This window comes from Uloborus diversus, unplaced genomic scaffold (genome assembly GCF_026930045.1).
Source record: "Uloborus diversus isolate 005 unplaced genomic scaffold, Udiv.v.3.1 scaffold_11, whole genome shotgun sequence".
Taxonomy (NCBI): Eukaryota; Metazoa; Arthropoda; class Arachnida; order Araneae; family Uloboridae; genus Uloborus; species Uloborus diversus.
In genome coordinates, this window is record NW_026557765.1 from 8,819,857 (window position 1) to 8,845,781 (window position 25,925).

The 25,925-nt window shown below is 33.3% G+C and overlaps 2 protein-coding genes across 2 annotated transcripts; both read right to left on the reverse strand.

Annotated features, from left to right (window-relative positions):
- Positions 1-1,857: 1,857 nt before the first annotated feature.
- LOC129232177 (ATP synthase subunit d, mitochondrial-like) lies at positions 1,858-12,966 on the reverse strand. The gene is made up of 3 exons (XM_054866417.1): positions 12,823-12,966; positions 6,602-6,698; positions 1,858-1,938 (listed from the first exon to the last, which is right to left on the reverse strand). Exons 1-3 carry the CDS (start codon positions 12,942-12,944, stop codon positions 1,858-1,860), a joined length of 300 nt encoding a protein of 99 aa, XP_054722392.1. The 5' UTR covers positions 12,945-12,966.
- Positions 12,967-24,674: 11,708 nt separating this feature from the next.
- LOC129232179 (uncharacterized) lies at positions 24,675-25,097 on the reverse strand. Its single transcript, XM_054866418.1, has one exon. The coding sequence runs from the start codon at positions 25,095-25,097 to the stop codon at positions 24,675-24,677; it is 423 nt and encodes a 140-aa protein (XP_054722393.1).
- Positions 25,098-25,925: the final 828 nt, after the last annotated feature.

Below are 25,925 nucleotides of genomic sequence, written 5' to 3' on the forward strand. Positions count from 1 at the left end.
GAATCAGAATAAAAAAAAAGTGAAAACTTTCCTGTTGTGCGGTATTTGTCGCGTTTTTCCTAATTTCGTTGATGTTCAGGCTAAATTAATTTTAGTTTTTGATCAATTTGAATGAAAGTATACTTCTTTGATAATTTGCAGCTGCATATAGTCCACTGATGTTAAATTTTATAATTATGCAATGCGCCTATCGATACAAAAAATAAATCATAATGTTACAAAAAATATTTTTGCACTTTTGTTCAATAAGCTTTGTAGTGCACTCTTATAAGAAGAAAAAAAAAAGGATAATCTTTAACTATAAGTGGATGTTAAAAGATTGCAGCACAATCACAGCAAAACGCTTATTTAAGCATAACACGTGGCATTGGAAAAACTTTTTCAAAAAGCTGAGCTGAAAGTAATGTGTTTTTAATAAGTAATTGCTGAACATTAACAATTTTCAACTTTTAAAACGGGGGGAAAAAAACATAATAATTGACCACTCGCGGTGCAGTACTTTGGTGGTCAACTTAGACAGGTGGTCAACTTATAAAGGGCGGTAATGATTTTGTTTTTATTTTTGTCATTTCTAGCACCATGTATTCCTTTTTTGAGTAATTCACCCATTTTCTTTCTGTTCTACTCACTTTCATTGTTTAACATTATTGAAAGGGAAACAGTAATTAAAAATACTATTCAAATAATTTTGTTATTTTTTTCCTTGTTTTTAACTATATTAGACACTATATGTAGTTTTAGAAATTCCATCTGTGCCGGCTAATTTTCTCTGGCTTTCTCCATTTTCAATTAATTTTAATATAATATTTCATACTTTTTATTAATCTCAAGTTCAACTAACTTTCTTTTTCAAGCCTTTTTTGTACAACTTATAGCACAAAGAGCAATAAGCGCAACTCTCCCAGTTCATAAAGGCAAAATTAAAATGCCCTGTCTGTTAATCCCTTGTACCAGAAACATGTAACTTTACTTATCAGCAGGCGTACATCTGCGTACCCGCAGAGCGAGGGACCCGCGTCCTTAAAGGAGCTAACAACCCTAGAAATTGAAGAAAAAATAGAAAAAACCTAGCACTAAGGCTTATTTGCTTTACAAATAGACATTGCTGGCCACTAGGGAGGGGCCCTGCATATTTTGTTGCAGGGGGGACCAAAATGTATAGATCCTGGCCTGCTCTTTTTAGCACAATTCCTGTGTTGTCACAATATATTGCAACTGAAAGAAACGACTTTGAACTTTTCTACTAACACCTATTTTCATTGAAGAGAGTACAAAAAGCTATCTCAAATAGAACAACAAATGAAAAAAAGTTTGGAGAATAAAGAGCAGCATAAGCTTTATGCTGCTGTTTAGTTAGTAAAATGCTAGTGTCTCATCAAAGCATTAAAAACATTTTTAGAAAGCTATCAAAAAAAAAAAAAAAAAGAAATAATAATAATAATTAATAAATAATAAAATAAAATAATTTGCTGAAGAAAGTTTAAAAAAATAAACCAAGTGGTCAACTTACAAAGGGTTTTTTACAATACTTCAAACCAAATTTGGTGTACATTAGTGGTCAAGATAGACAGGTGGTCAAGATAGAGAGGTGGTCAAGTTAGAGAGGTTTTCCTTTATTATATGAGATAGGACAAATTCCGTTCCTGACAAAAGCGGTCAACATAGACAGGTGGTCAACTTACAAGGGTGGTCAACTTTACAGGTTTTACTGTAATTAAATAATAATAAAGATGTAAGGAAAACAGTTTCGGGTCTTCCAGATTTCCGGATTCCGAAATTGGGGTATCACAATTACATATTTAATTACTTATATTCCAAAAAAAAAAAAATCTGTAAAGTTAACAAGAAAAGATAAAATTAAATTACCAGTTTTTTCTCCTGTTCATCCACCTGTGCAGTTAAATTGTCTGCCGGAAATGGAACTTTAATACTTTTATACTAAAAGAAAATTTGAAATCAACATTAGACATTCTGTGAAATTTCTATATTACATCATTAAAGTAAACTAGATAATCAAACATACATGATAAAATGCATAAACACATACATACCAAACTGGAAAGCAACCAAATATTGCCTAAAGCTGTATTTTGGGGGGCATATGTTTTGCAAAATTAGTCAAAGATCCCTCTTTAAACCTGAAAACTGTTCTTTAAACTCCCTTCCCCCCTCGTCTTCTCCTTCTAATCATAATCCCCTCAAAACTAGGAGCTGGATTGTCTTTGCACACAAACAACTACGAGGGTGGCCTCCTACTCACAACTTTTCTGGAACAACTAATGATTACAATATTCAGTGAAAAAAATTAGATGTGGCTTGGAATCGCTGAACATTCAACTTATACTTAAACTCAACTGCATTTACTGAATTATAATTTATTATTTAATTGTAAACCATGTATCTTTAAAACTGTTTTTAAAAGTTTCTGTTTCAAAAATAGGCCTTGAAATACATATTTTAAAGATTCCCTCTCTTAACAATAAATAATTTTTATTACTTTACCTTATTGTCTGAAAATAGTTTTAGATTTTAAGCAATTGTTTTTCATTTACTGATAAAATAAAAAATTAAGTACAGCAAATTATATGAAATGCAGCCCCTACAGATGGTGCAGCTACTGATCGGTGTGGTATGTCATATGTCCACAATGCACGGCCTCTGCAACAGTGTCAGGCAGCCCTCAAGGGAAAAAAAAAAAAGAAAGTATGAGAAGAGGAAAAATTGCTGAGGTTTTTTTGTAACCATAAACATAGCTGCATTAAAGGGTCTACATGTTCCAAGCATGCTTGTATTGAACAAGTATGAATGAGCATTTGTTAAAACAAGCAACGCTTGGGTAGTAGCAGGATTAAAAATATGGTTCCGAAAATATCTGATGTTTTGATACCAGACACTTTCAATCAGCGCAGCAACTTTTGTGCCATTCGTTTAACCCATGAAAACTGGCATGCTGTGGGGGCGGGGGGAACGAGCGAAGTTGTCTTTAAATTATTACTGTATCCTGAAATCACAACTGTTTATTTTTTCATACTACTGTATTAGAAAATATATCGACTAAAATTTATGTTTCTTTCATTATTCATAAACAAATAGTGAAATCCCATTACAAAAAACACCAATGCAACGAAATTTCCGTTTAGATGAAATAAATTTTCAGTCCTGATTTACTTGCCACTACATTGCTTGAATTCCATTACAAAGAATGTAATTTGTGGACCCTTGAAGTTCATTGCAATAGGATTTCACTGCATACATTTTAAGTAAAAATGTGTGTAAGATAAAGGATATTTTATGAATGAACTATGTTTTCGGATTGAAAATACTCATTTTGAGTATTTTCAATAACAAATAAGGATACAAAGAAATACAAAAGTAATTCAGTTTTTAGTTTTTTTAAAAATGAAATAAAATAATATAATCTGAGGTAGCACATGTCAAAATAGCTTCTAGTTTTTAAAAATATTAAAATAATTCCAAGATGCAAAAGCATTGTAGTCTTGAACACGAGAATCAAATTTCCGCAAATACTGCATGTGTTTCCCAAAAATAAATTTATTTATTATTTACTAAAATTAAACACAAAAAATGCTAGTCTAAGATAGCATATGTAAAAATAACATTCAATTGCCCAAAATATTAAAATAATTCCAAGATGCAAAAGGATTGAAATCTCAAACACAAGAAGCAATTTTTCGAGAAGTCCGAGTTAGTGCAATGTTGCCACGGTTCCAAAAATAAGAAAGTTTACTATCTATTAAAATTAAATATAAAATAAGCTAATCTAAGGCGTATGTCAAAACTTCCGATTGCCCAAAATGTCTAATATTTACAAGATGCAAAAAGATTGAAATCACAAACACGACAAGTAATTTTCCGCAAAGTCCAAGTAAGTGCAATGCTCCAACATTTCGAAAAATAAGAAAGTTTATTATCTATTAAAATTAAACATAAAATAAGCTAATCTAAGGTGGTGTGTGTCAAAATAACTCTAGGGTGCTCGGGCAAAAGAGTATAAGTCAAAAATACTGATGAATGCTCTTAACAGTACAGTTCGACTTATACTCTTTTTCCCTTTAGCAAAAATGACTTACCTGCTTTATACTATATTGCTTTCACAAAGAATTAAAACGAATTGACATTTACTATCTGAACCGCAATGAAAGATAAGGTCCATATAGTAAAAATATGAAATAACCTGATTTTACTCAATTTTTGACTTATACTCTTTTTCCCGAGCACTCTAGAACTTTCAGTTGCCAAAAATAGCAAAATATTTACAAGATGCAAAGAGATTGAAATCTCAAACTCCACAAGCAATTTTTGGCGAAGTCCGAGTAAGTTTGATGTTGGCATGGTTCGAAAAAAAAAGTACTTTATTATCTATTGAAATTAAGCATAAAATTAGCTAAACTAAGATAATGTATGTTAAAATAGTTTCTGATTTTCAAAAATATCAAAATATTAACAAGATGCAGAAAGATTGAACTCGCAAACGTAGGAAGCTATTTTTCGCGATGCTGCATAATAAGGCATAATATTGGAGGAACTATAATTCGAGGAACTAAAGAAAACTTTCATTTTTTTAAAGCACTTGAAAATGAAGATTTTTTTTAAGGGCGTACAAAGACATCATAACTCCTCCCCAAACTTCTCCATTTGCTAGATTTCCATGCTGCAGCTATTGAAGGAGGAGTAACGATGTCAATCTGAAGCGAAATAATACGGGAAAGTCAGGTTGAACAGAAACAAGCCGCCGTGGCAGCGTGTTTGGCCTTAAAAAAAATTAGCACACACTATCTTTTAACGTAATGAAAACTTTTAAAATATTTTTAAGCAAAAACATAAAAGCGAACTAAGTGGACCAAAATGTTAAAAAGCGGACTTTACCCTTAAAAACGGACATTGGCGGGAAAAGCGAACCATTTGGGAGCCCTTTATATTCTCTAAACATACAAATGTTTTGCAGTTAATACAATTCTGCCCAAATCTTCGTAAGTTGAAAGAATGTTACGCTTTGACCAAAGATGCATCGATACTGGCAAAAGCAATAGCAACTTTTACAAGTACAAAATAATTAATTCTGGAATGTCAACACCACATTATAGAATTGATTATTTTTTGGTAGCCATTTTTAATAAATGCATTGTTTCTATACTTTTGCACCAAAAGTAACAACTCAGTAACAGATTCTAGGCCTGCTGGGACATCATTGATAAGGATAAATGCATTACAAGGCTCAATAATAAGGAAAAGAAGTCAAATAAAATTGCATAGCTCTTTTTGACAATCAACAACACTCTGAAATATAAAACAATTGGTAAAGCTGTTCAAGAAGTGAGTGAAAAAAAGTGTTGCAAAGTATATCTGAGTTTATGCCCCCAAAAAAATATTATGAAATTTGAGAACTTCATAACCTATGATCATCTTCACTAACAGAAAAAATGAATTTACCTTAGAGATACATTTTATCATGGAAAACTTGGGAGATCAAACAAATCGGCAAGTTTTGAAAAATTATCACAAAGCATTAAAATGTATTGGAAGAAGCCACTTATTGATAATCTTACCGAAAGGAATTAATAATTATAAAAGAGTTAAATGAAAGAATAATAACCACATTGAAGATCAACTTCAATTCTTGTTGCAGGTTGACGAAAAACATTGCCGCGCTTTTACCAATAGCAGAAAATAGTTTGGTAGGTCCACATTCATAGTCATCTAAAATTGTAGTAGTATAATTTTCAACGTACAAAATGCTGAAGGGTTAATTGTGTAGTATTTCAGCCTTTTCATTCCTTTTCCCATTGACTAAAATCAAAGATTAACCGAACTTTGAGGATGTTGAGCTACCTCTAAGAGTTAAAATTATGAGCTGAAACTGCACAATAATTATTTTTTACATAACCAAATGGGAGGGTAAGACCAGTAAAAATCAGAATTTATTTTAAAAGGGTCTTTTTTAGACCACTCTAATTTAGAGTCTTCGCACATTTTAAGACATTTGTGTGTTATGTCCAGGTAGCAACCAGGACCTTTTATGCTTTTGATAAGTGGGATAAATAAACAAGGTCATTAATGAGTCCCCAAAGTGCTGCAAGAACAGATGAACATCTTGCATATTGTAACACAAAAAGAAACTTTTCGTTTTATCTTAATGAAATATACCTTTATTAATCACTGAACATCCCCACCCCTATGAAAAAGGGATAAATAGGGATCATTCCTACTTCTTTATAATTATAGAGTCATATTAGCATACAGTTAATTTAATTTTAGATTGGGCATTTATGTGGTGATGGAAAAAGATTGAATATCACACTGCTTTAATGCAATACACTTGATTGCCGACTGATCTGTGTGCTGACTTGATTTCACTGTGAGGGGAAATGGCTTTTTGAAACTTATTTTTAAATCAGTTATTTAAAGTGAACCAATGTCTAAAGACATACCAAATGCTTGCGAGAGGAAAGAGGACTATTTGACAGTCCTGCCAATTTGTCAGTCTAATTACATTTATTAATATTATTCATCACAAATAGTTTTTTTTTTAAATGTACCAGCTATATATAACTTACAAAATGTAACAAGAAAGGGAGCATACCTGTTTCTCAAATTCATCTACCATTGCACGATTGGGCAGTCGTGATCGATAAGCTTCAAAATCAATTGCAGGAGGTTTCTCCGGATTGCTCATAACTCTGGCGAAAAGATTGTAAAGAACAAATCAGTACAATGTAAGAAATAGCTGTTCTCATAAACAAAATCAATTTTATTAAAAAAAAGCATAACATAAAATGATATAAAAATTCAGGGCTTTTCGTGTACTAATGTTTTAGGAATAAATCGAATTTTTTGAAAAAATAATTTTTATTTTTTAAATGGAAAGCCAAGCTTTTTGAATAGCAAAACTTCAGCCAAAAACAAGTTGTCAGGTTGCCTAAAATATAAATACTTTTACAGCAATCTATTTAAAATAAAAACCTACCTAATTTAATGGCTCTAAACCTAACAAATTAAATGATATAGTAGTACTGAATTTTAATGAAAGAATTAAATTTTATGCAAAACAGAGAAAACATGCAAATAACAAAATATTTTGGTTTCTACATTTTATGTAATAATTTTGCATTTATTTTTATTTTTTTCAATAGTGTTTTTCATTACAGGTGACAGTTGAATTTGAAAGGAAAAAAAGGTAACTATGCAGGTAAATAATGTAATACATTTAACCAATCAGCTAATCACATATATTTCCCTGCAGATTTAAAAATTTTCAAGTAAAACTATGAGCTATATTAGCAAAATAAAAGGACCCCCCCCCCCCCCCCTCCCTGCAGTTTTCATTTCTTATTTATTTATTTTTTAACTTTCTGAATCACCTCTCAATTTCCAAACATTGACTTTTACTTTCACTGCAAGTGAATATGCTCAGATTTTTCAGCTTACAGTAGGCACTGTATAATGCAACATAAAAATCTTTGCTAAAACAAATTTTTTAAAATTAGCATTTCTTTAGAAACATAACACAAAAATTATTTTCAAATTACTTAATTTTTTTTTTTTTTTTTTCAATGGTTGAGAATCCGTAAAAAATTACTTGCACACAAGGTTTGAATCGAGGATGTTAAAGTTTGGCATTGTTGGAGAGTTAATCTGCAATTTACATAATGCAAGAAAAAAATGGTGGTATAAAAATATGATTATAAAATGTTTGTCATCAAAATGGACAACTGAATGTTAAATTTTGGTCGTCAAACTATCCTGCTGGTAGGGGAATTTGGAGGCCATTTAGACTATGGAGTATACGCTGTTGTACACTCAAACCTTTTTGTGTGGTAGATCGAGATCGCATTGAAAAGAAATTACACTGAACAATATGTTTGTTTTAAACTAAACCTTGTTCGTTTTAAAAATAACTTCATTTGTTTTTTTTTTTAATAATTTTGTTAATTGTTTTTCAATCTGATTGAAATTTGAGAAAACTGCACTAAAAAAAAATAAAAAAAAAAAGACTGCACCAAAAACAGGTTTACGTCCGCTGGTTTCGATAATTTTAATACAATACATTTATTGTTAAAATATTTTTTTACTGTAATTTATGACCAACAATAGCACTTATAGTCCTTCCTATAAATCCTATAAGGAAATCTCATGGTACAGTTAAATTGACTAGTTTTTCTATTTCAGAAAGTGTTATTTGACAATAAGTATAGTTTTCAAAAGTCTGCAACTTTATTTTCTTACACAGTTTTCATAAAGAATGGAGCAATAAATTGAATTTTGTTCGTAAAGTAAGTTTTTTTAGTTCAAAATTATTTATAGTTTCTTCATATTTTGTCATAAAGAGAAAAAATATGACAACATTTTTTCAGACCGAGAACATGAGGTACTACCCCCCCCCCCCCCCCCCCACATTTAGATGACAACAAAAAGAAAAAAATTTTAGAAGAATTAGAAAAAGACATGTCCTAGTATAGCAACAGTTAGTTGATAAAGACCAAAGTTGACTGGATTCTTGAGAAAATGTTGATAGTGCTGGCATAAGCGGTGAAGTAGAAGGTTAATTTAATATTTGGTTTAACTGAATACTAATCTTTATTTTTTATGTTTTTTTTTTACAGAAGTTGTTTTCGTAATGCTGACTAATCTACCCCAAGTCGCCGGGCCTGAGGTACATTGATCCTCTTTACAGAGTTCTGTTAAAAAATTAATCTAAAAAAAGAAAATGACCCTAATATTTTGAAAAAAATGTTAGATGAAGAGGAAGAAAGAAAAATTGAAAAGTAGAAAAGCGGACTAACGTGCCTAGACTTAGTAAATTTTTTAAAAACTTCACAGGAAATAATTTCAGACATGAAATATTTGTAACCTGTCTTATTCTATGAATAAACAACTTACATTATGATACATTAATGAGATTTTACAAGAACTCATTGCAGAAAAATACAGCAGTATCTAATAATACAATGCAGTTTCTAATGAAGCAACAGTCACTAACGGAGACATTTAGCATCAGAAGTTCAAATGTTCCTCATATTGAAAAAAAAAAAATCCTTGTGAAATTGGGAGTTTTCCAAAAATTTAATTTTGTTCTTTACTTGTATTTTTGAACTTTTCAGGACAAACAAATTCTTGCATACTTCAAACTCTTATACAATCTGAAAACTTTGTTACTCAAAAATAGTTCAAAATTTTGACAACAAACATTGTTAATTTAAACAGGAACAATATTACTTTGGAGCAGAAATATAACAAGTAGTAGCACACAATCTTAATTAGTCTTAAGAAAATTTGCAGTTGACTAGCTTGCTACTTATACTACTCACTCGGACTACCGAGCCCAAGTAGCGGAGCTACTCAATTTGAGGCAGAGAGATATGGCTTTTGTTTATTTACTAATTTAAGTGAAAGTCCAATTTGGCTCAGACAGCACACGATAGATGGCAGCACCATCTATTATACATTTCGAGAATTTAGAACTCAACCAGAAGCTGAATAACTCCTGGTTCAGCAACCCTAAAGGTATACTTGGAAGACTTTGTGACCACATGCATATTTAATGTCCCCCACTCACCAGAAATGAAGATTACGGTTCTTTGACCTGCTAGTATTGGACCCGGGACCCTGTAGTCACAAGTACGATGCCTTACCGATCAGGCCTCCACTGCCCTGTTGACTACCTGGCTGTTGGCTAACGCAGTGTTGCCAGACAATTAATACTTTCATACCTCCACACAATCTTTTAGGTAGTTTATAGGGATAGGTTCATGATTACTATACTACCGTGTGCAGGTAAATGGCAGTATCTGCAGAAATGAGTTATCGAGATGGTTGAAGAAACATGTTTCAGATTCAATACTAACAATAGGGAAATGTTGAAATGTGACATCTTTCTCGCACCTTTTTTACAACGGAAACGAAATAAGCGAGCTTGTGCAATGACGATAACGTACAATAGATGACAAAAATGCAAAAAAATAAAAAATTGCAGTTACTGCCCTTTACTTGTACACGGCAGTATACTAGTGGGCCTGCATTTTATCGGCACACAAGAGAAAACTTACTCTTTAGTGATGATTTTTGAATTTTGACCTTTAAATATCCTCAGTAATCATGATTCTGTTCATTATTTGAATCTCTTTGATTTCTATTCAATACAGCATAACTGGCTGATATGGGGGCAGCAGGGATGAGGGGGGGGGGGCAACCTGCGGGACTCTGCGTTCAAGTCAGGAGTTAAAGCTTTAAAATTCCAAGAGTCAGTCATTTTCCCACAAAGTCTGCAACTCTGACAATTCATTGCAGATTCGGAGTTGGCCAGATTTTGGGGTAAAGGAGTCAAGAATCAATCATTTTCCTTTCAAATCCACAGCTATGGGAGCAACAAGCAACTGCCTCTTAACTTTAAGTGAAAGGATCTTGCCTCTCCACTTCTTACTGTTTTAAAGTCAAGGATCAATCAAGATTAATGGTGCTGATCGATTTACGTGTTCAAAGAAAGAACTGACCTGACAAGTGATTTTTATGTTTTTCTTGCGTAATAATTTCATAAAGAATTAAAATGGAACCTTTCAAAAACAAGTCAGTTTAAATGCTACAGTGCTCCCCCTCAGAATATTTCCTGTGACCCCCCACCTTCTTGGCGCACCAGTCGCCTGTGCAATTCAGTAGGATCAGTACGTTCTTAGCTTCCCCGAGATTCGCACACACTGACAAATCAAGGCAAAAAGTTTGATAACGCAATAAGTGTAGTATAATAATCCCACATGAAATCCAGAATGAGGGTGTTTGGTTAGCACATCATGATTTTGTGCTACTATCAACTCAATGAAACTTTTAAAAACCATGTATACACATTATTTTCTTCTCAAAATTAGGGGAATCATTATTTTCAAATTAGATATACTTGGTATCTTTAGAAAACAGCTTTCATATTGGTATTACCAATGTAAAAGCTGTGATATGTACATCCTTTTTCAATAGCTTGATAATATCAATTGTGAAAATGAAAAGTACAATTAAAAGCAAAGCTTTATATATTTGAAGGCAAGTCTACAGTGGCTCCCAAAAGTGTTCGTACACTTTGAAATTTTTTAGTAAAACCAAAAAAACTCGAAACTGAATTCGAAAATGAAGTCCAATATTTTTTCACATCATTCCTATATCATTCTAAATACAACCTATTGGTTTTTTCAAAATATTCACAAATCTTTTTTTTGAAATGGGTCAGAAAACGAAGATACAGAAAAATAACACTCCACAAAAGTCATTGTACACTCAAATATTTTCGAATAAATTCACGATTAAAATTATCATATGCCGTTTTATTAATATTTTTGCATTGCGTTGACCCTCTTAAGTCATTTGGCTTTAATTTTTTGTTTATTTATTCCTTAATATTGTGCTTATTAGTGTAAAATGACTGGTATTCGTAAAAAAACCGCAAACACCATTCAAAATTCGAATTTTTTTTTCCAACTGTAGTGGTAAATTGGTTTGAAATGTCTCTAAATTAGTTAATTTATTTGTTTATATAGTAAAGTGCTTGATAAAATGCTTTAAAGAAAGGAATCGGACCGAAAACAAGGTAAGAAAAGGTCAACCGGCAAAGTTGAAAAAACGTGATTGGAGATTTAAAGTTAAAAAATTCATGAAAAATACACATTTGAGCGCTGTAAACGTTTCAGCAGAGTTAAATGAAACATATTACATTTAATTTTCACATAAAATTGTTCGCCAAGTTCTCTGATTAGCTGGATTAAATGGGACCTCTTCCCGCAGACATTTTCTTGGTCGTGCAAAAAACAGAAAGCTTACGCTTTTCGTCGCAAAATCAATTATAAATAAGCTAAAAACGTTTTAGAATCACGTCTTACTTACAGATAAAAATTAATTCAACATTTTAGGTTAAATTGTTGTATAACTGTAAGTAGAAGAAAAAATTAGGCACTTAATCTTAAGAACTTATTTGGATCAGTTAATCAGGACGGTGGAGGTGTTCTAGTGTGAGGGTGCATATCAGCATCAGGACTTGGTAGTTTGTAATTTTTTGATGAAATAATGAATCATGCTGTTCCTTTAAATATTTTAAAAACCAATTTCGAACTCTTAGCCAAAATTTTGGTTATTGGGAACAACTTTGTTTTTTATCAAGATGACGATAAGAAGCACACGGTTTTCAACATTTGCGTCTAGTGCCACGAAAATTGTCCTAAAGTTTAAAAAATACACTCTAAATCTCCAGATTTTAACTTAATGTAACGTATTTAGAGATGTCTGGAAGCTAGATTACGAAAATACGGCTTTGAAACGAAAATAGAGCTAGAAACAGTAAGACTCCAAGTGTGGTAGAACACTTACTCAGAAATTACGCATAAAAAAAGAAAGAAAAAGAATGAAATATATTCCCAGACGTTTAAAAGGTGTTATGAATACTGTATGATATTCTAGTAATTAATAACTTAATCAAAAGTTAGATTATTCAATAATATATAGACATTTTATAAAGTGTACGAAGACTTATGTGAGATAAAATTTCCGGCACTTTTTGGTTTTTGATTTTTAAAAAATTAAGTTTTAATACTTTTTAAAAACTTTTCATGTTGTTTTGTTAAAAATTGATCATAGATCTTTTAATTAAATACCTATTCCAAAATATTAATTCTAACCAATTGATTGGGGACTATTTCGTTGAAAGTCGTAGGTGTACGAAGATTTTTGGGAGCCACTGTAATTACTTTTGCGAATCTTCTCGACTTTACCTTAGAAAGAGGAATACATTACTTTTATTTCAAACTCTAAAATAAAATGCAACATTCAAACCTTTTTGCGTAGCCATCAACTTTAGCTTTAAATAGCTGAAATTTAGCTTTTTCAGAAGCTGGAACCCTTTCTATAAAGGCAGCCCAGTCGATTGAAGATTTCAGAAACCGCTTGGCAGCCATCTTGGAAGAAGGGCAAATGGTCAACAATGCGTTTAGTTGTAGAACCTCCTCCTTTGCAAAGTTCCAGTTTTCCAGGGAAAAGAACAAGGCTTCGAGTTCCAACTACGATTTTATATAGGGACATATCTTTTTTTCATGTAGGGACTCTATGCTTTTCTTAAAGAAGAGTACTTTTTCATGTACAAGCATCAATTTTCGAAAGTTTAACCCTGAAAAAATGAAATCTATACTGATAATATAAAGCTATATAACATCACGCTATGACTAATAGGAGTGCAACAGCAATAACAAATGCTATGAAAACGGGAAAATATCTATACTCATACTATAAAGATGAAAAGTTTGCTTGTTTGAACGCGCTAATCTCAGGGAACCATGCCCATGCTACGCTGTTGTGATCAGGTAACAGATTTCTGAATGCGTTTTTTTTTTTTTCGATGTTCAGGTACATGATTTGATTTTGTAGGATTTTTCTATTGGGTTATGCTTTCCTTACTTTGTTTTTGTTCTTATAGTTGAAGATATTTTACTTATCTAAGTAAATAATTTCATTTGTCGTATTATTTAATTGTGATTGTTCTTTACGTCGTTTCAGGGGTGCCCATCCCCCCCAAGCTAAATGGCGCAAATTCCCCCCCCCCAAAAAAAAAAAAAAATTCTCGCTGTCGAAACGGGTTAAACATAAGTTTTTAGAGTGTTTAATTTCCAGTGAAATTCATGGTTTACAACGTGGACCTTGAGTAAACAAGTTTTGGTTTACCCCTGAATTTCGCTATACCTTTTTTTTTTTTTTTCAAACGTATGAATAATTACAGGGAGAGTGGATTCAATTTTCTGGCTTGGAATGGAGTCATTACTAGATGTACATGTATACACTATGAATATTGAAACGGGAATTTATTGTCACTTAGGTAAGGGGTCCGGGGGTTTCTCCCCCAGAAAACTGTAGAAATTGTAGTTTTAAAATCACAGTTTTAGACGATCTCTGGTGATGTAAGGGGGACAAAAGGTTTGGCGACCTCTTCCCGGTAGTTTTTCAATATCGAAACTTTAAAAGCGCAATTGTAGATAGTCTAACGTTGTGTTAAGGAGGGCTCTCCTTTGCTTTCAAAATTGTAGTTCTAAAAACGCAGTTTTAGACTATCTGTGGTGATGTTAGGAAAAGAAGAGATCCTAGCCCAGTAAGCAAAATATCTTGCCTCAGTATTGCATAAAGGTTGACATGCAAGAAAAATCATCTTGCATTAATGCTGCCTCAATGTTGTTATGTTACTCCATTTATGCTGTCAGCAGGCTGCCACAATATTGACTGACAAGGTGTATGCAGCATAATATCAGGAAAATATCAAGGTAGGCTGCTTTTGTAATATTGCATACGTATTGATATGACAGGATAATATCAAGATGTTGTCATGACAGCATGAAATCAAGGTCTAGGCAAGATGATCTTGCTTTTGTAATCTTGCATACGTATTGATATGACAGGATAATATTAAGATGTTGTCATGACAGCATGAAATCGAGGTCTAGGCAAGATGATCTTGCTTTTGTAATATTGCATACGTATTGATATGACAGGAAAATGTTAGGGTACATTGACATGACAGTATGAAATCAGCACGTAAGCAAGGTGTTTTATCTATTTATTTCTTTGTATTATTTTCACTTTAAACTCGAGAATTAAATTTCATTCTTTAATTATTTCTGTTATTCTTCAAGATAGTTTTCTAGCCTAAGAATATTTTCTTAAAGCTAACATCTGATCGGAAATTCATATAAGTGTATTAATAGTACTCGCAATTCAATTTAAAAAATGAAAGTTTCTTCGTTTTGCGTAACACTTGACTTATTTTTTAAATTCATGCTTCTAATTGTATTATAAAGACATAAAATGCCTAGTTAGGAATAATTGCGGAAGTTTTAATAACACATTTAGGAGAAAAGACAGCAAAATAATAAATAAGTAAATAAATACAATAAAGTACATTTCCAAATGGATGTCAGCATTGAAAATATCCCATTGACAAAACACATAAATTTATCTTAAAGAATAACATAAATATCCATTGAATAAAATTAATCTTACTCATGAGATTGAAGTGATAATACGAAATTCTGGGCTTCATGTCCTTTCTTTCTAAGTCTAGGGACGAAAAACGTTATTTTCGGCCATTTCTAACATTGATCGCACATCGTCTGCGATATGACTTGTTTAGTACTGTATTAATAAACAAATGCAGTTATCAGTCATTCATAAGTTATTCCTAAAACAATACTATTCCACACTAATAACTAAGCAACCAACTTCACGAAGCCTAAAGAACGCAACGCCAACGCCACGTGCAGCTCCTCTGAACCGACTGAAATCGTAGGTCGAAGGCGGAAAATGTGCCAGCAATGCGGAGGGACGCTGGGTAGAAAGAACTGTGCGCATGCGCAAGTATCAACAAAGGTCCACCTGTTCTAATGTGTACTAATTACCTTGACGGCGACAGCATGAAATCAATATCATCTTGACGGCGTCAACATGTATGCAATGTTGTTATTGTAAGGTAATATCAATATTGATATTTTAAGATGAATGCAATGCTGCATACGTGTTGTTATTGTAATATTGCTTTTTAATCTTTATGCAAGCTTTATGCAGTATGAAACACGTCAATATTGACGCCGTCAGTATAATATCAAGATCTGTCAAGGTTGATGCAAGAAATTTTGCTAGTAGGGAGGGCTCACCCCAGGAACATTTTCAAAAATTGAAGTCTTAAAATGCTATCTATGGTTGGGGGGAAAGCAGTTTTCTGAAATTGAAGCTCTAAAATCGCTATTGTAGCCGACCTTTGTGACGTTAAGAAAAAGAGTTTTCGGAAGTTCTCGCGGAATTTTCTCGAAATTGAAGCCCGGAAAACCAAATTTAAGACGATTTTTTAATAATGTTGACGAGAATGGAGGGAGGGGGAGGTGCTCTACTTAAATTTTCGAACTTGTAGCTTTGAAAACGCAGTTTTGATAGATCTTGATAATGTTAGTGGAAGGTGAATTTCGGTGCCATTCCCCCGGCAATTTTTTGAAATTGATACTCCAAAAATGCAATTCTAGGCTTGTCTTTGATCGTGTTAAGGAAAGAGGGAGGAATCAGGCGCTCTCTTCTATAGATTTATCAAAATTGCAGTACTAGGAATGCAGTTTTAGATTACTCTTGATGATAAAGAGGGTGCTCTCCTGGAAGTTTTCCAAAATTGATGTCGCACAGCCAAAAAAGATGGCTCACACACACCGTGACAGATATTTTCCGGAAATCCTCAAAAATGGATTCAGCTATTCAGTACATATCGAAAATCAGAACTCGAGAATTTTAACGAATCAAATATTCTCCTATACATATCAGATATAGAAGAAAGTAAATATGATTTATGAAAAATAATTCAAACACCTTAAGAACAGTTTGTTCTACTTCCATCAGCGAAAACCAACATCACTGAAAAAATTCTTCATAAGCTTAAGATAGCTAATAAAGAAAATAGATTAATTGTCGATTGGAGGGATAAAAAATATGTTATTCGCAAACTTCAAAACTAGTGCTTAGCGATTGTCAAGGTGGAAATGAATCAATGAATCTAGAGCATACTGGTCAGAATTATTTCAAACAATAAAACATTTTTACCTCTCTCCCTCTCATCATTGTCACACGTATTCATCATGCAAAATTGTGCTACTTCCAGAAAATTTATAAAAGATTGATAAGAAATCAAATCGTGTGATCCAGCTTTGAAATCGACACCAACTCCATGTCGTCTTTGATGTGTTCCCTTCATTGAAAAAGACACGGTCATTAAATTTTGGAAAGGGGGAGTACCAGGGCCATCGCTAGAGAGAGAGAGAGGGAAGATTTTGGCTTCCGGTTTAGCAGGGATAGTCATATTTAGTAAACCTTAGTACTGTACTAGCAATATAAATTTAATCGTAAGGATAATAATCAGTTAGAATTAGGGGATTTCGGAGGGCTATCTTCTTGCCTTATTTCAAAATTAAAGACAAAAAAACGCAGTTTTAGACTATATTTTAAGTTTGGGAGGAAGGGGAAAGGAGGTCTAGGATATCCTCTCCCGATATTTTTTCCAAATTTTGAAGTTCAAAACACAATCATACGTTATATTTAATTATGTTCAGAAATCGGGGTCCAGAGGCTCTCCCCCGGGGATTTTTAAGATTGTTATTTAAAAAACACAATTTTAGACGATCTGTGGTGATGTTAAGGGAGAAGAGATTCAGGGTCATCGTTCTATAATTTTTGAAAATGCAAACTTCAAGCACGCATTCCTAATTGTGAAGTATTTCTTTTTGTGGCACGTAAAGAGAGTTTCGGGGGCTCTCCCCCGGGAAAAATTTGAAAATTGTAATTCGAAAAATGCAGTTTTAGACGATCTATGGTGATAGTAAGGGAAAGAAAAATGCAGCCCCCTCCCGAAGTTTTTAAAATTTTGAAGCCTTAAAAACGCGATTGTAGACTTTTTTTGTTAAATTTTAGTGCACCGCCAGTTTCTTGAAATTAAAGTTCCGAAAAAGTAATCTAAGCCAAACCTAACCTTTGATGAAAGGAGGGGGGGGGGATTTTGAAGGGGCTCGCGATCAGAAATGTTTCGTTATTGAAGCACTAAAAGCGAGATTTAAGACATTTTTCGATGATGTTGGCGAGAGAGAGAAAAAAAAACGGGGGGGGGAGGGTATTCTCTCAAAAAAATTTCGATCGGTTGAAACCGCAGTTTTAGAAGATTTTCGGTAATGTTAATGGGTGGGGAGATTCGGAGTCCTCCTTTGGCAAATTTTCAAAATTGAAATTCAGTTAACGCAATCGTAGACGCTTTTAAATGCTGTTAAAGGGGTACAAGGTTTTGGAGATCCCCCCCCCCTGAAAAATTTTCTGAATTGAAGCCTTAACAATGAAATTTTTGAGCATCTTCGGTAATATTTGGAGAACGACAGTTTCGGGGCCTCAGGAAGTTTTTTTCTTTTTTTTTAATTTAAGTCCAAAAGACGAAATTTAATCGGCCTTGAAAGATGATGAATGAGTAATTGAGAGGGCGTTTCTCGGAGGTTACGTTGGGAGCACACTCACGGTTTTTCCAAATTGCAGTCCTAAATACTCAGGTGTAGGTCATCTTTAATGATGTTAGGTCAGGGAATGGGGTTTGAGAACGTTCTCCCGGGATTTTTTCAAAACCTAAGTTTTAAAAACTCATTTCCAGACCAGCTTTGGGGACGTAAAAAGAAGGGTTTGGAGTTCCCCACTCTTCCTTTCAATTTGGCTACGTCCCTCGTACCTTCATTGTAAATTTTAATGATTGATAAATATAATTGTGGCAATATTTTCTGCCAATTTTCCTTTGCCAAACACGATCATTTATTTGGATTTTCCATAATAAAGTTTTCGATTTCGCACCTAATATTTTTGTTTTCTTGCAATACAAGCGTTTGCGGCTTTGGAAAAAGGACTTAACATTTTGAACGAATGTGGAAATTTTCTGTGACACTTTAGATCTCTATTCCACTTTAGTTTATTTTGAGAATGCCACCTGCATCTCTTGATCAAGCTTTTATTTACTTACAATTTTTACATTCAAAAACATTTAGAACTTTTGTTGTGAGTATTCATTACAATACTTTACATCTCTCTTTGCATTTAACTGTTTTTTTTCTCTCTCTCTCTCTATTTCATTTTTATTTCGGTAACCCATACATTTTTCTCCACTTAGCAATGATTTTCAGGACAACATTTTTCATCAAAAAAAGGAAAGAATGCCTCGGCGACCCCTATCCTATGGTCTGTCCTAATGAAGATTTCCTATTTATTTATGTATTTTTTTTAAACTGAAGAACCATGGAGTATGGTTTTATATAACCAGGGCCGCCGAGAGACAAGGCGTGCGCCATGTTAGTTTTGTCACTGGTCCTCCATCCCATTATGCTAATTTTACTCTATGCATAATACTTTAATTTGAGCCGAGCCCATAGTTTCCGACTAGGCAGACATACCCACTCTGCGGCCTAGTGAAGAGTGTACTGTACTGAATACTTTTTTTTGCGTTAATCAAAATGTTTGAAGCGTATACATTTCCGCTGCCTTTACTTATAGACAGTCTTAATAAAAGAGAATCGTGGATGTTCCTAAATTGTGTTTTAAGATTACATTGTCTATTCGAATTTTACAGAAAAAATGCTTTTTGTCACTATTATTTCAATTGTTCATTTATAATTACTATTTTATTTTTTTAAAACAACGAAGAGTTTCCCTTTTTCTTCGTCAGTTGCATCGCTAAAATGAAATTGGCGGCTCCACTTCTGAAAAACTAGGGAGGGGGTGCTACGGCGACGCCCAGAAGAGTACGTGAAATGACGTTCTTATTGAATGAGTTTAAATATTTTTTCTTTCCAAATTTCAAAATTTTCATGTTTTAAAGAAAAAAAACCTTCTGGAAAAAAAATCCCCCCCCCCCCCAAATTTTGATGGCGCAACTTGCGCCATAATCCCCTTCCCCTGTGGGCACCCCTGCGTCGTTTTTATTATAGCATTACTTATTTGGCGAAACACTTTAAATTGCAGGGGGAAAAAAACGCTTCACTCGCTAAAGGGCAGGGTTACAGTTGCGTGGTTGATTGGCGCGTTAAGCGATGAACTATGTAGTTGAAGGATTATTTTGAGTTTTAAAGCTACTGGTAATATTTTTATATGTTTTCGAGAATAGTTTTAAATTCCAAAGAGACTTTAATACGTCTTTTGAAAAGGAGTGTACGCATTTTAGTTGCAGTTAATTTTTTTTTAATTTTATTTAACATCAGCCTTTACTCAGGCTGGGTTTGTATGCATTGTTTTTTAACCCTATAGTAAGCAATTTGAATTTAGTAATTCGGAACTCCAGCGCTCGAATACGCTACCTTGCGGTGATTTACAAAACTGCGAATGAAACTAAAACATTGCCACGTTGCGTTCCACATGTGTCTGTTGACGTAAACACAGGCAGTTTGTTCTGAGTATTTATTAACGCAATCGATGTGTCTTAGTTTGCTTTCAGCTACAGAAATTAATTCGTCCCTTAGTAGTATTCTCGAGCTTCTCAAAATAATGTTAGTTTTCATTATTTCCTTAATAATTGGTGAAAGCGAAAATTCTGGATTAACAAACTTGGATAACGTTATACAAGGTAAAAATTTTTATTGTTTTGTATGAATTTGTAAGAATATGGGGTTTTTTTTAATCTTAAATTAATTAAACTTACCATATTTTACAGCAGCATTTAGTTGGAATGGACAGTATGCAAAATATTTTCTTGAATATATTATCGTAGAACAAAATGAATAACCGAGAAAGAATTTACTTTATTCCTTCTATTCTCAGCTGAAAGGTTTCGCCAAATTTGTTTAGGGTTATAGTTTTAGTATAGTACGAGCAAAGTAGCCTTGGCGAGATTTCGCGTTTTTAGTTAAACCATTTTTAATTTTTATCATGAGTGGAATAAAATGGTAGTAAGATTACAGAATTCGATAAGTGAAAAGAAATAATGGTCAATCAACTGAAAAGAAAGCTACCACCATATATCCGTGAGAATTTTGTTGATGATTTGCATAACATGACACAATTAAATCGTAACTCAGAAATTAGAAAAATCGAAACAGAAAATTTTTAAATTAACCGATTCGGTAATTCGAGAGAAATAACTCAGCTACAAAAGGAAAACAATAAGCGCTAGCCAAGCAAGGCAAAAAAGTATCATCTTCTTTCGATAACAATTTGTAATGTCATATTGAATTTTCTAGCATTAATTGTTATTCTTGTCAGGCCACAATTATTATTTAGTTTTATCAAGAATTAATAAATATCGAATTCAACATTGTGGAAATAGCTGCTTAGAACTACGAACTACGTAGTTTGCATTAATCTTTGACGTTTAGTAATGCTTCTTGAATTCTCATTTCTTTCTACGTGGGCCAGAATATCCACAAGACTTTGAAAATTAATTTAAAAAGAATAAAGCGAAAAAATCATACGTACGAACGAAAATCACAACACTTTTAGCATTTTCTTCGTTACCATGTGCGTTTGTTTTAGTTTTTAAGTTCGCCATTAGACAGTGACTTCAGTGCCCCCTATAGTTCGTTGGAGTTGCGAATATATGATCTTTTGTAAGTTTTTTTTATTGGCTTTCCTCTTTTTCAAAAATTCTTTTATTATTATGTAACATATTTTCCAGAAAACTATGACTTTTATGCATACAAATTTTCAAGTCACTATAGAATTGCTAAATGTTACCTCCCCAAGTATACAGCTAGACAAGACAACAAATCAATACCAATGACAACTGATTACGTTGCACCTAAACGCACGAAACTGCGATCAATCATAGCATCGTTGATGAAAATACCATTTTACATTCTTTCCACTACTTTTATTTATTACTATTCTATTAATTCATGTTCTTGTGAAGTCAAAGTTTCACATCAATAGATTGATTTTGGAGCTATCCCATCAAAAAATGAAATGCACATTTAAAACAGCAGAAAATATCTAATAAGATAAATTGAAAACTCTTGAGCAACAAGTTATTTTAATAAATACCTATTGTTTAAGAACATTTTATTGATCCATGACCACTTATTGGAAGCATTTTTGTACTGCTAGTGTTTTTGTTCAAAAACTTCAAGCATGAGAATGAGCAGTAGGTTAGGGTGTCCCTTCCCCCTACATAAAAACGAAGATCTATTTTTTAACTCGCACATTCTTTTACATTTTTCCTTTTAGGTCAACACAATTTTTTTTAAAGTTTCATCTAATTTGAACAATGGCAACCCGTGCGACATGTGCCAGAAAGTATAAACCAGCTCTACCACTAGGCAGAACAATTCCCCCCCCCCCTTTCGGAACTTCGAAATTCCATGTTGGTAACGTTGCCCCTGTAGCCACACATGTACCACAAAAATATTCATCCAAATTAGAAAAAAAAAAAAAAAAAAAAAAAATTAGGTGTCCAGCAAAAGGCCTAAAATTTGTAATTTTCTCTAAAAAAAATTTTTTTCTTATTTATCTTTTAAAAAATTACATATACATTTAAGTAAAATATGAAGTACAAAAATTATTAGCGAACACATTTTTAAATGAAAATTTTGCAAATGAATAATTTGCAACTCTAATTAACTATAGGGGGAGCTGCAGCCACTGTCTAAAGGCGGATGAAAAAGGTAAAACAAACGCATGCAGTAACTTATAACTTGCTTTGACGCTTAGTGAATGACAGTAATTTTTCATCGTGTTTGTAGGAAGCTTTCTTTTCTATTCTTCTGAAATTACATTACACCAGAAACTGTCGGAAGCTTGTAATTTACCCCAAAGAAAACATATGGAATGGAATGTTTTACCTTTTTCTTTAGTATTGTTAATCACCGCAAGGTAGCGTATTCGAGCTCTGGAGTTGCGAATATATATATATATATATTCAAAATAAACAATTCAACTTAAAATTGAAAAAAAAATCCCTATTTTGGACACTATGGGGGAGATTTTAATATTGCAAGAGAGCAAAAACTTCTATTAAATGATAATTACCGACTTTGCTGTTCATATTTTTCAGCTTGACAACTTCCTAAAATTTACCTTACATTTAAAAAAAATATATATATATAGAAAAAAATCAATTTTTTGAGGAAATTCGCAAAATTTAGGCCTTTCGGTGGACACCTAAATATTTTTGAATTTAGATAAATATTTTTGTGATTCATGTGTTATAGGGGCAACGTTTTATCAACATGAAATTTCAAACCTCCAAACAATTTTTTTTTCTGTTCAGTCTAGTACACTGTTTCTCTGTCTAGTCACTGTCTGTTTGACACTGCAAGTTGGCACGGGTTTGCGTAGTTCAATTCATTAAAAATTTTTTTAGAATTGTGTTGACCTAAAAGGAAAAATATAAAAGGGTGTGCGACTTTGGAAAAACGATTTTCATTTTTTTGGGGGAAGGGGGCATTTTAAACCTGTAGTTTCTTGCAATTTTATAACAATACTTGACAACACACATTGCAATTTTATAACAATACATACTTCAATTGTACTTTAAGCTCCTAAAATTTCATGGTGATATATTTTTCTGCAAACTTTGGCTAAAGATGGCAATTTGTCACAAAATGCTCATCTGCCATTTTGCGTCATTTTTTTAAAATGAGATTCTAGATCCTCAGGATTTGGATCTCGGAAGCTGAAAATTTGCACAGGTTAGTTTCAAAGGCATCTTTACACCTCTAAAAAAATTCATTCAATTCGGAGATGGTCGAGTGGGGACGATTTGAAAAATTATGTCAGTTGACGTGGAATGTCTCATAAAGAAGATAAAGAAGTTAAGTATTTTTGGTTTGCGTACTCATTGAATTGAAAATCTTTACCAGTAATAAAGCTGAAAGTCTCTCTGTCAGGATATCTCTCTGTCTGTCAGGACCTCTGTGACACGCATGGCGCTTAGACCGTTCGGCCGATTTTCATGAAATTTGGCACAGAAATAGTTTATAGCATGGGGTGCGCACATCGCAGCGATTTTTTGAAACTTCGATATTGTTCTTTTTCTATTCCAATTTTAACATTTTCCCGAGCAAAATTATCAAAAGATGGACGAGTAAATTACCAAGTTATCATAACGTGGAACTGTAACATGAGCATTGAGCAAGCCAATTGGCGAGAAATTCATCATACATTATTTGTAAATATACAGGCGAACCAAAAGACCTTTTAATTTTCTACTACGAGCAAAGCCGTGCGGGTGCCACTAGTTTATAACATAATGTTATTGTTTTGAATGCTATCGTTCTTAAAAAGATCTTATCATCAAACCTTCTTTTTTGTAGCAGCGACAATGATTTGGACAAAAAACCATGTTTTGAAGTGTGACTGGCCTGTGGCAATAAGATAATCATCTCCTCCAGCGTTTAGTTGAAGTGCGATTCTTACATGTTAGTACTTTTATGCTTATAACTTTCGAAGCTGGAGTAGAGGGTAAAAAATCTTTAGTTAAAAAAAAAAGTACAGGACATCAGAAAAAGGTTTAAAAAAAAAATGGAATCGGAAAGTTTTTAGGTGACTCCGAAGAATTGAGAAGAGATAAAATGGAGGGAGTGAAGACTTTCATTCGTGAAGCCGAGACTCCAAGTCACGTGATAGATTTCAAAGCAAATCATTGGCAGAAATCTTGTTTCTTTCGCTTGTTTCACGCAAAACGTGTCAACCATTCGTCGTTGTTGAGTCACGTGACTTGGGGGTGCTTGGGTCAGCTTTTGTTAAGCCAATAATTGACTTGCTCCCTCCATTCACTAATTTCTGCTCTAAGCTCCGAAGCCCTGCTTGCAGGTGAGAAAATATGAACATGCCATTTGCGTCGAGTGAGTTTTATTATGTAGAGGAAAATTTATCTATCGTGGGTTCTGGAAGGGAAAATTTTATGTAAAACAAGAAAACTCATATTCATCAAACGTTAAAATTTAGTTTTATTGAACAGGGGAAAATTTTATATATGAAAAACAAGAAAAAGATACACGCATATTCAGAAAACTTTAAAATCAGCAGCAATATTTTAATAAGAAAAGAAAGACATAAGTAAGTTTGTAAGTTGGTTCAAAAACATGGAGAGTACATATCTTAAGCAGAAAAGAATAGCGAGTTAACTAGCATAAATAAGTTAACTAGTATAAACTAGCGTTTTATCTTAAAAAAAAGAACGCATTGCTTTTAATGGCATAGCTCAGTAACTCTACCGAAAGAGCTAACTTCTCAGCCGAAAACCTTTCCCACTCTTCCGAATCGAGGATACTCCCAACGTGATCAGCAAAAAAGTTTTTAGCTGTTTTCGCCATTATAGTATCAGAGTGCAATTTGGCGATTTCGAAGACTTCGCCGATATTTTTGGAAGACAAGTTTTCCAGTACATTATTGCGACACTTCTCTTTCAGTTCGGGCAGCATGTACTTATCTGCAGCAACATACAGCTGGAGGATCTTTTCTGTGGGCAGTTCTTCTACTTCCCTGGTATACATGTAGAGCAGCATCGCCTTGGCCACGGTCAAATCCATGTCAAACAAGTCGACAGTGTTGTCTTGGCTTTCTTTCATGTTGCTGTCGAACATACCTTTAAAAACTTCGGAGTGCGTGGATAGGATCAATTTGTGCGCTGCGATTCGTTCTTCACCCACACAGATAAAAACGTCGGAAAGCCTGCCGCTCTCCAGCGGTTCTCGGAACTTGCTCAAGAAGGGATCCCTTACGCAGATGAGATTGCTTTTCGGGGGAATTTCTTCTGCATCTGCGATGAAAAAACAAAATATTATAAGTGTGAGCGTATAGATAATAAATTTTACAGTTAGAATTAGTCTTTTTTTAATGTGAGGGAGTTATGGTAAATATTTTTGCTGATTTCAGAAAAGTTGGAGTAGTTGATACATAATAAATCATCAATATATAGGCAAAACAAAAAGATGTAGTACCAGGATTATCAATAGAAAATTTTCTTTCATAGGATAAAACAAAAAGGTTAGCTAGGGTAGAACATACATTATTGGATGATCCTTTTATTTATTTTTTATTCGTTTGATTGGTTTTGTTTTAATTTTATTTTTATCGACTGGCACGAAAATTGAACCGATGACCATGGATTGGAACTTGCACCCGGATACATAGGTAAGACTTTTGATTTTTTTTCTGGCGGTACGGTGGAGGGACATTATTGATAGCCTTGGCTTCTTATGTCCGAGACGAAACCCCAGTACATAGTTTTAGGTCTAGTTCTAAAAATCTGCATTCATTTTTCACATGTGGTGCGTTTAGCTCAATGTAATCCTGAATGTTTGCTTCTTTGAAACAGGACGTCCTACATTTAGTTTTAGTATAAATTTTTTGGTCTTTCGACCATAGGATGAAGTTTCCACTGCTGAAGAGTACTGGCTTCATCTCTGTCA

What these genes read in the sequence shown, in the direction of transcription:
- LOC129232177 (XM_054866417.1), bottom strand. Translation starts at nt 12,944, where the DNA reads ATGGCTGCCAAGCGGTTTCTGAAATCTTCAATCGACTGGGCTGCCTTT. An exon ending in GTTGATGGCTACGCAAAAAG is followed by an intron (nt 6,699 to 12,822) that starts GTTTGAATGTTG and finishes TCTTTTCGCCAG; the next exon opens with AGTTATGAGCAATCCGGAGA. An exon ending in TAGATGAATTTGAGAAACAG is followed by an intron (nt 1,939 to 6,601) that starts GTATGCTCCCTT and finishes ATTTTCTTTTAG; the next exon opens with TATAAAAGTATTAAAGTTCC.
- LOC129232179 (XM_054866418.1), bottom strand. Translation starts at nt 25,097, where the DNA reads ATGTTCGACAGCAACATGAAAGAAAGCCAAGACAACACTGTCGACTTG.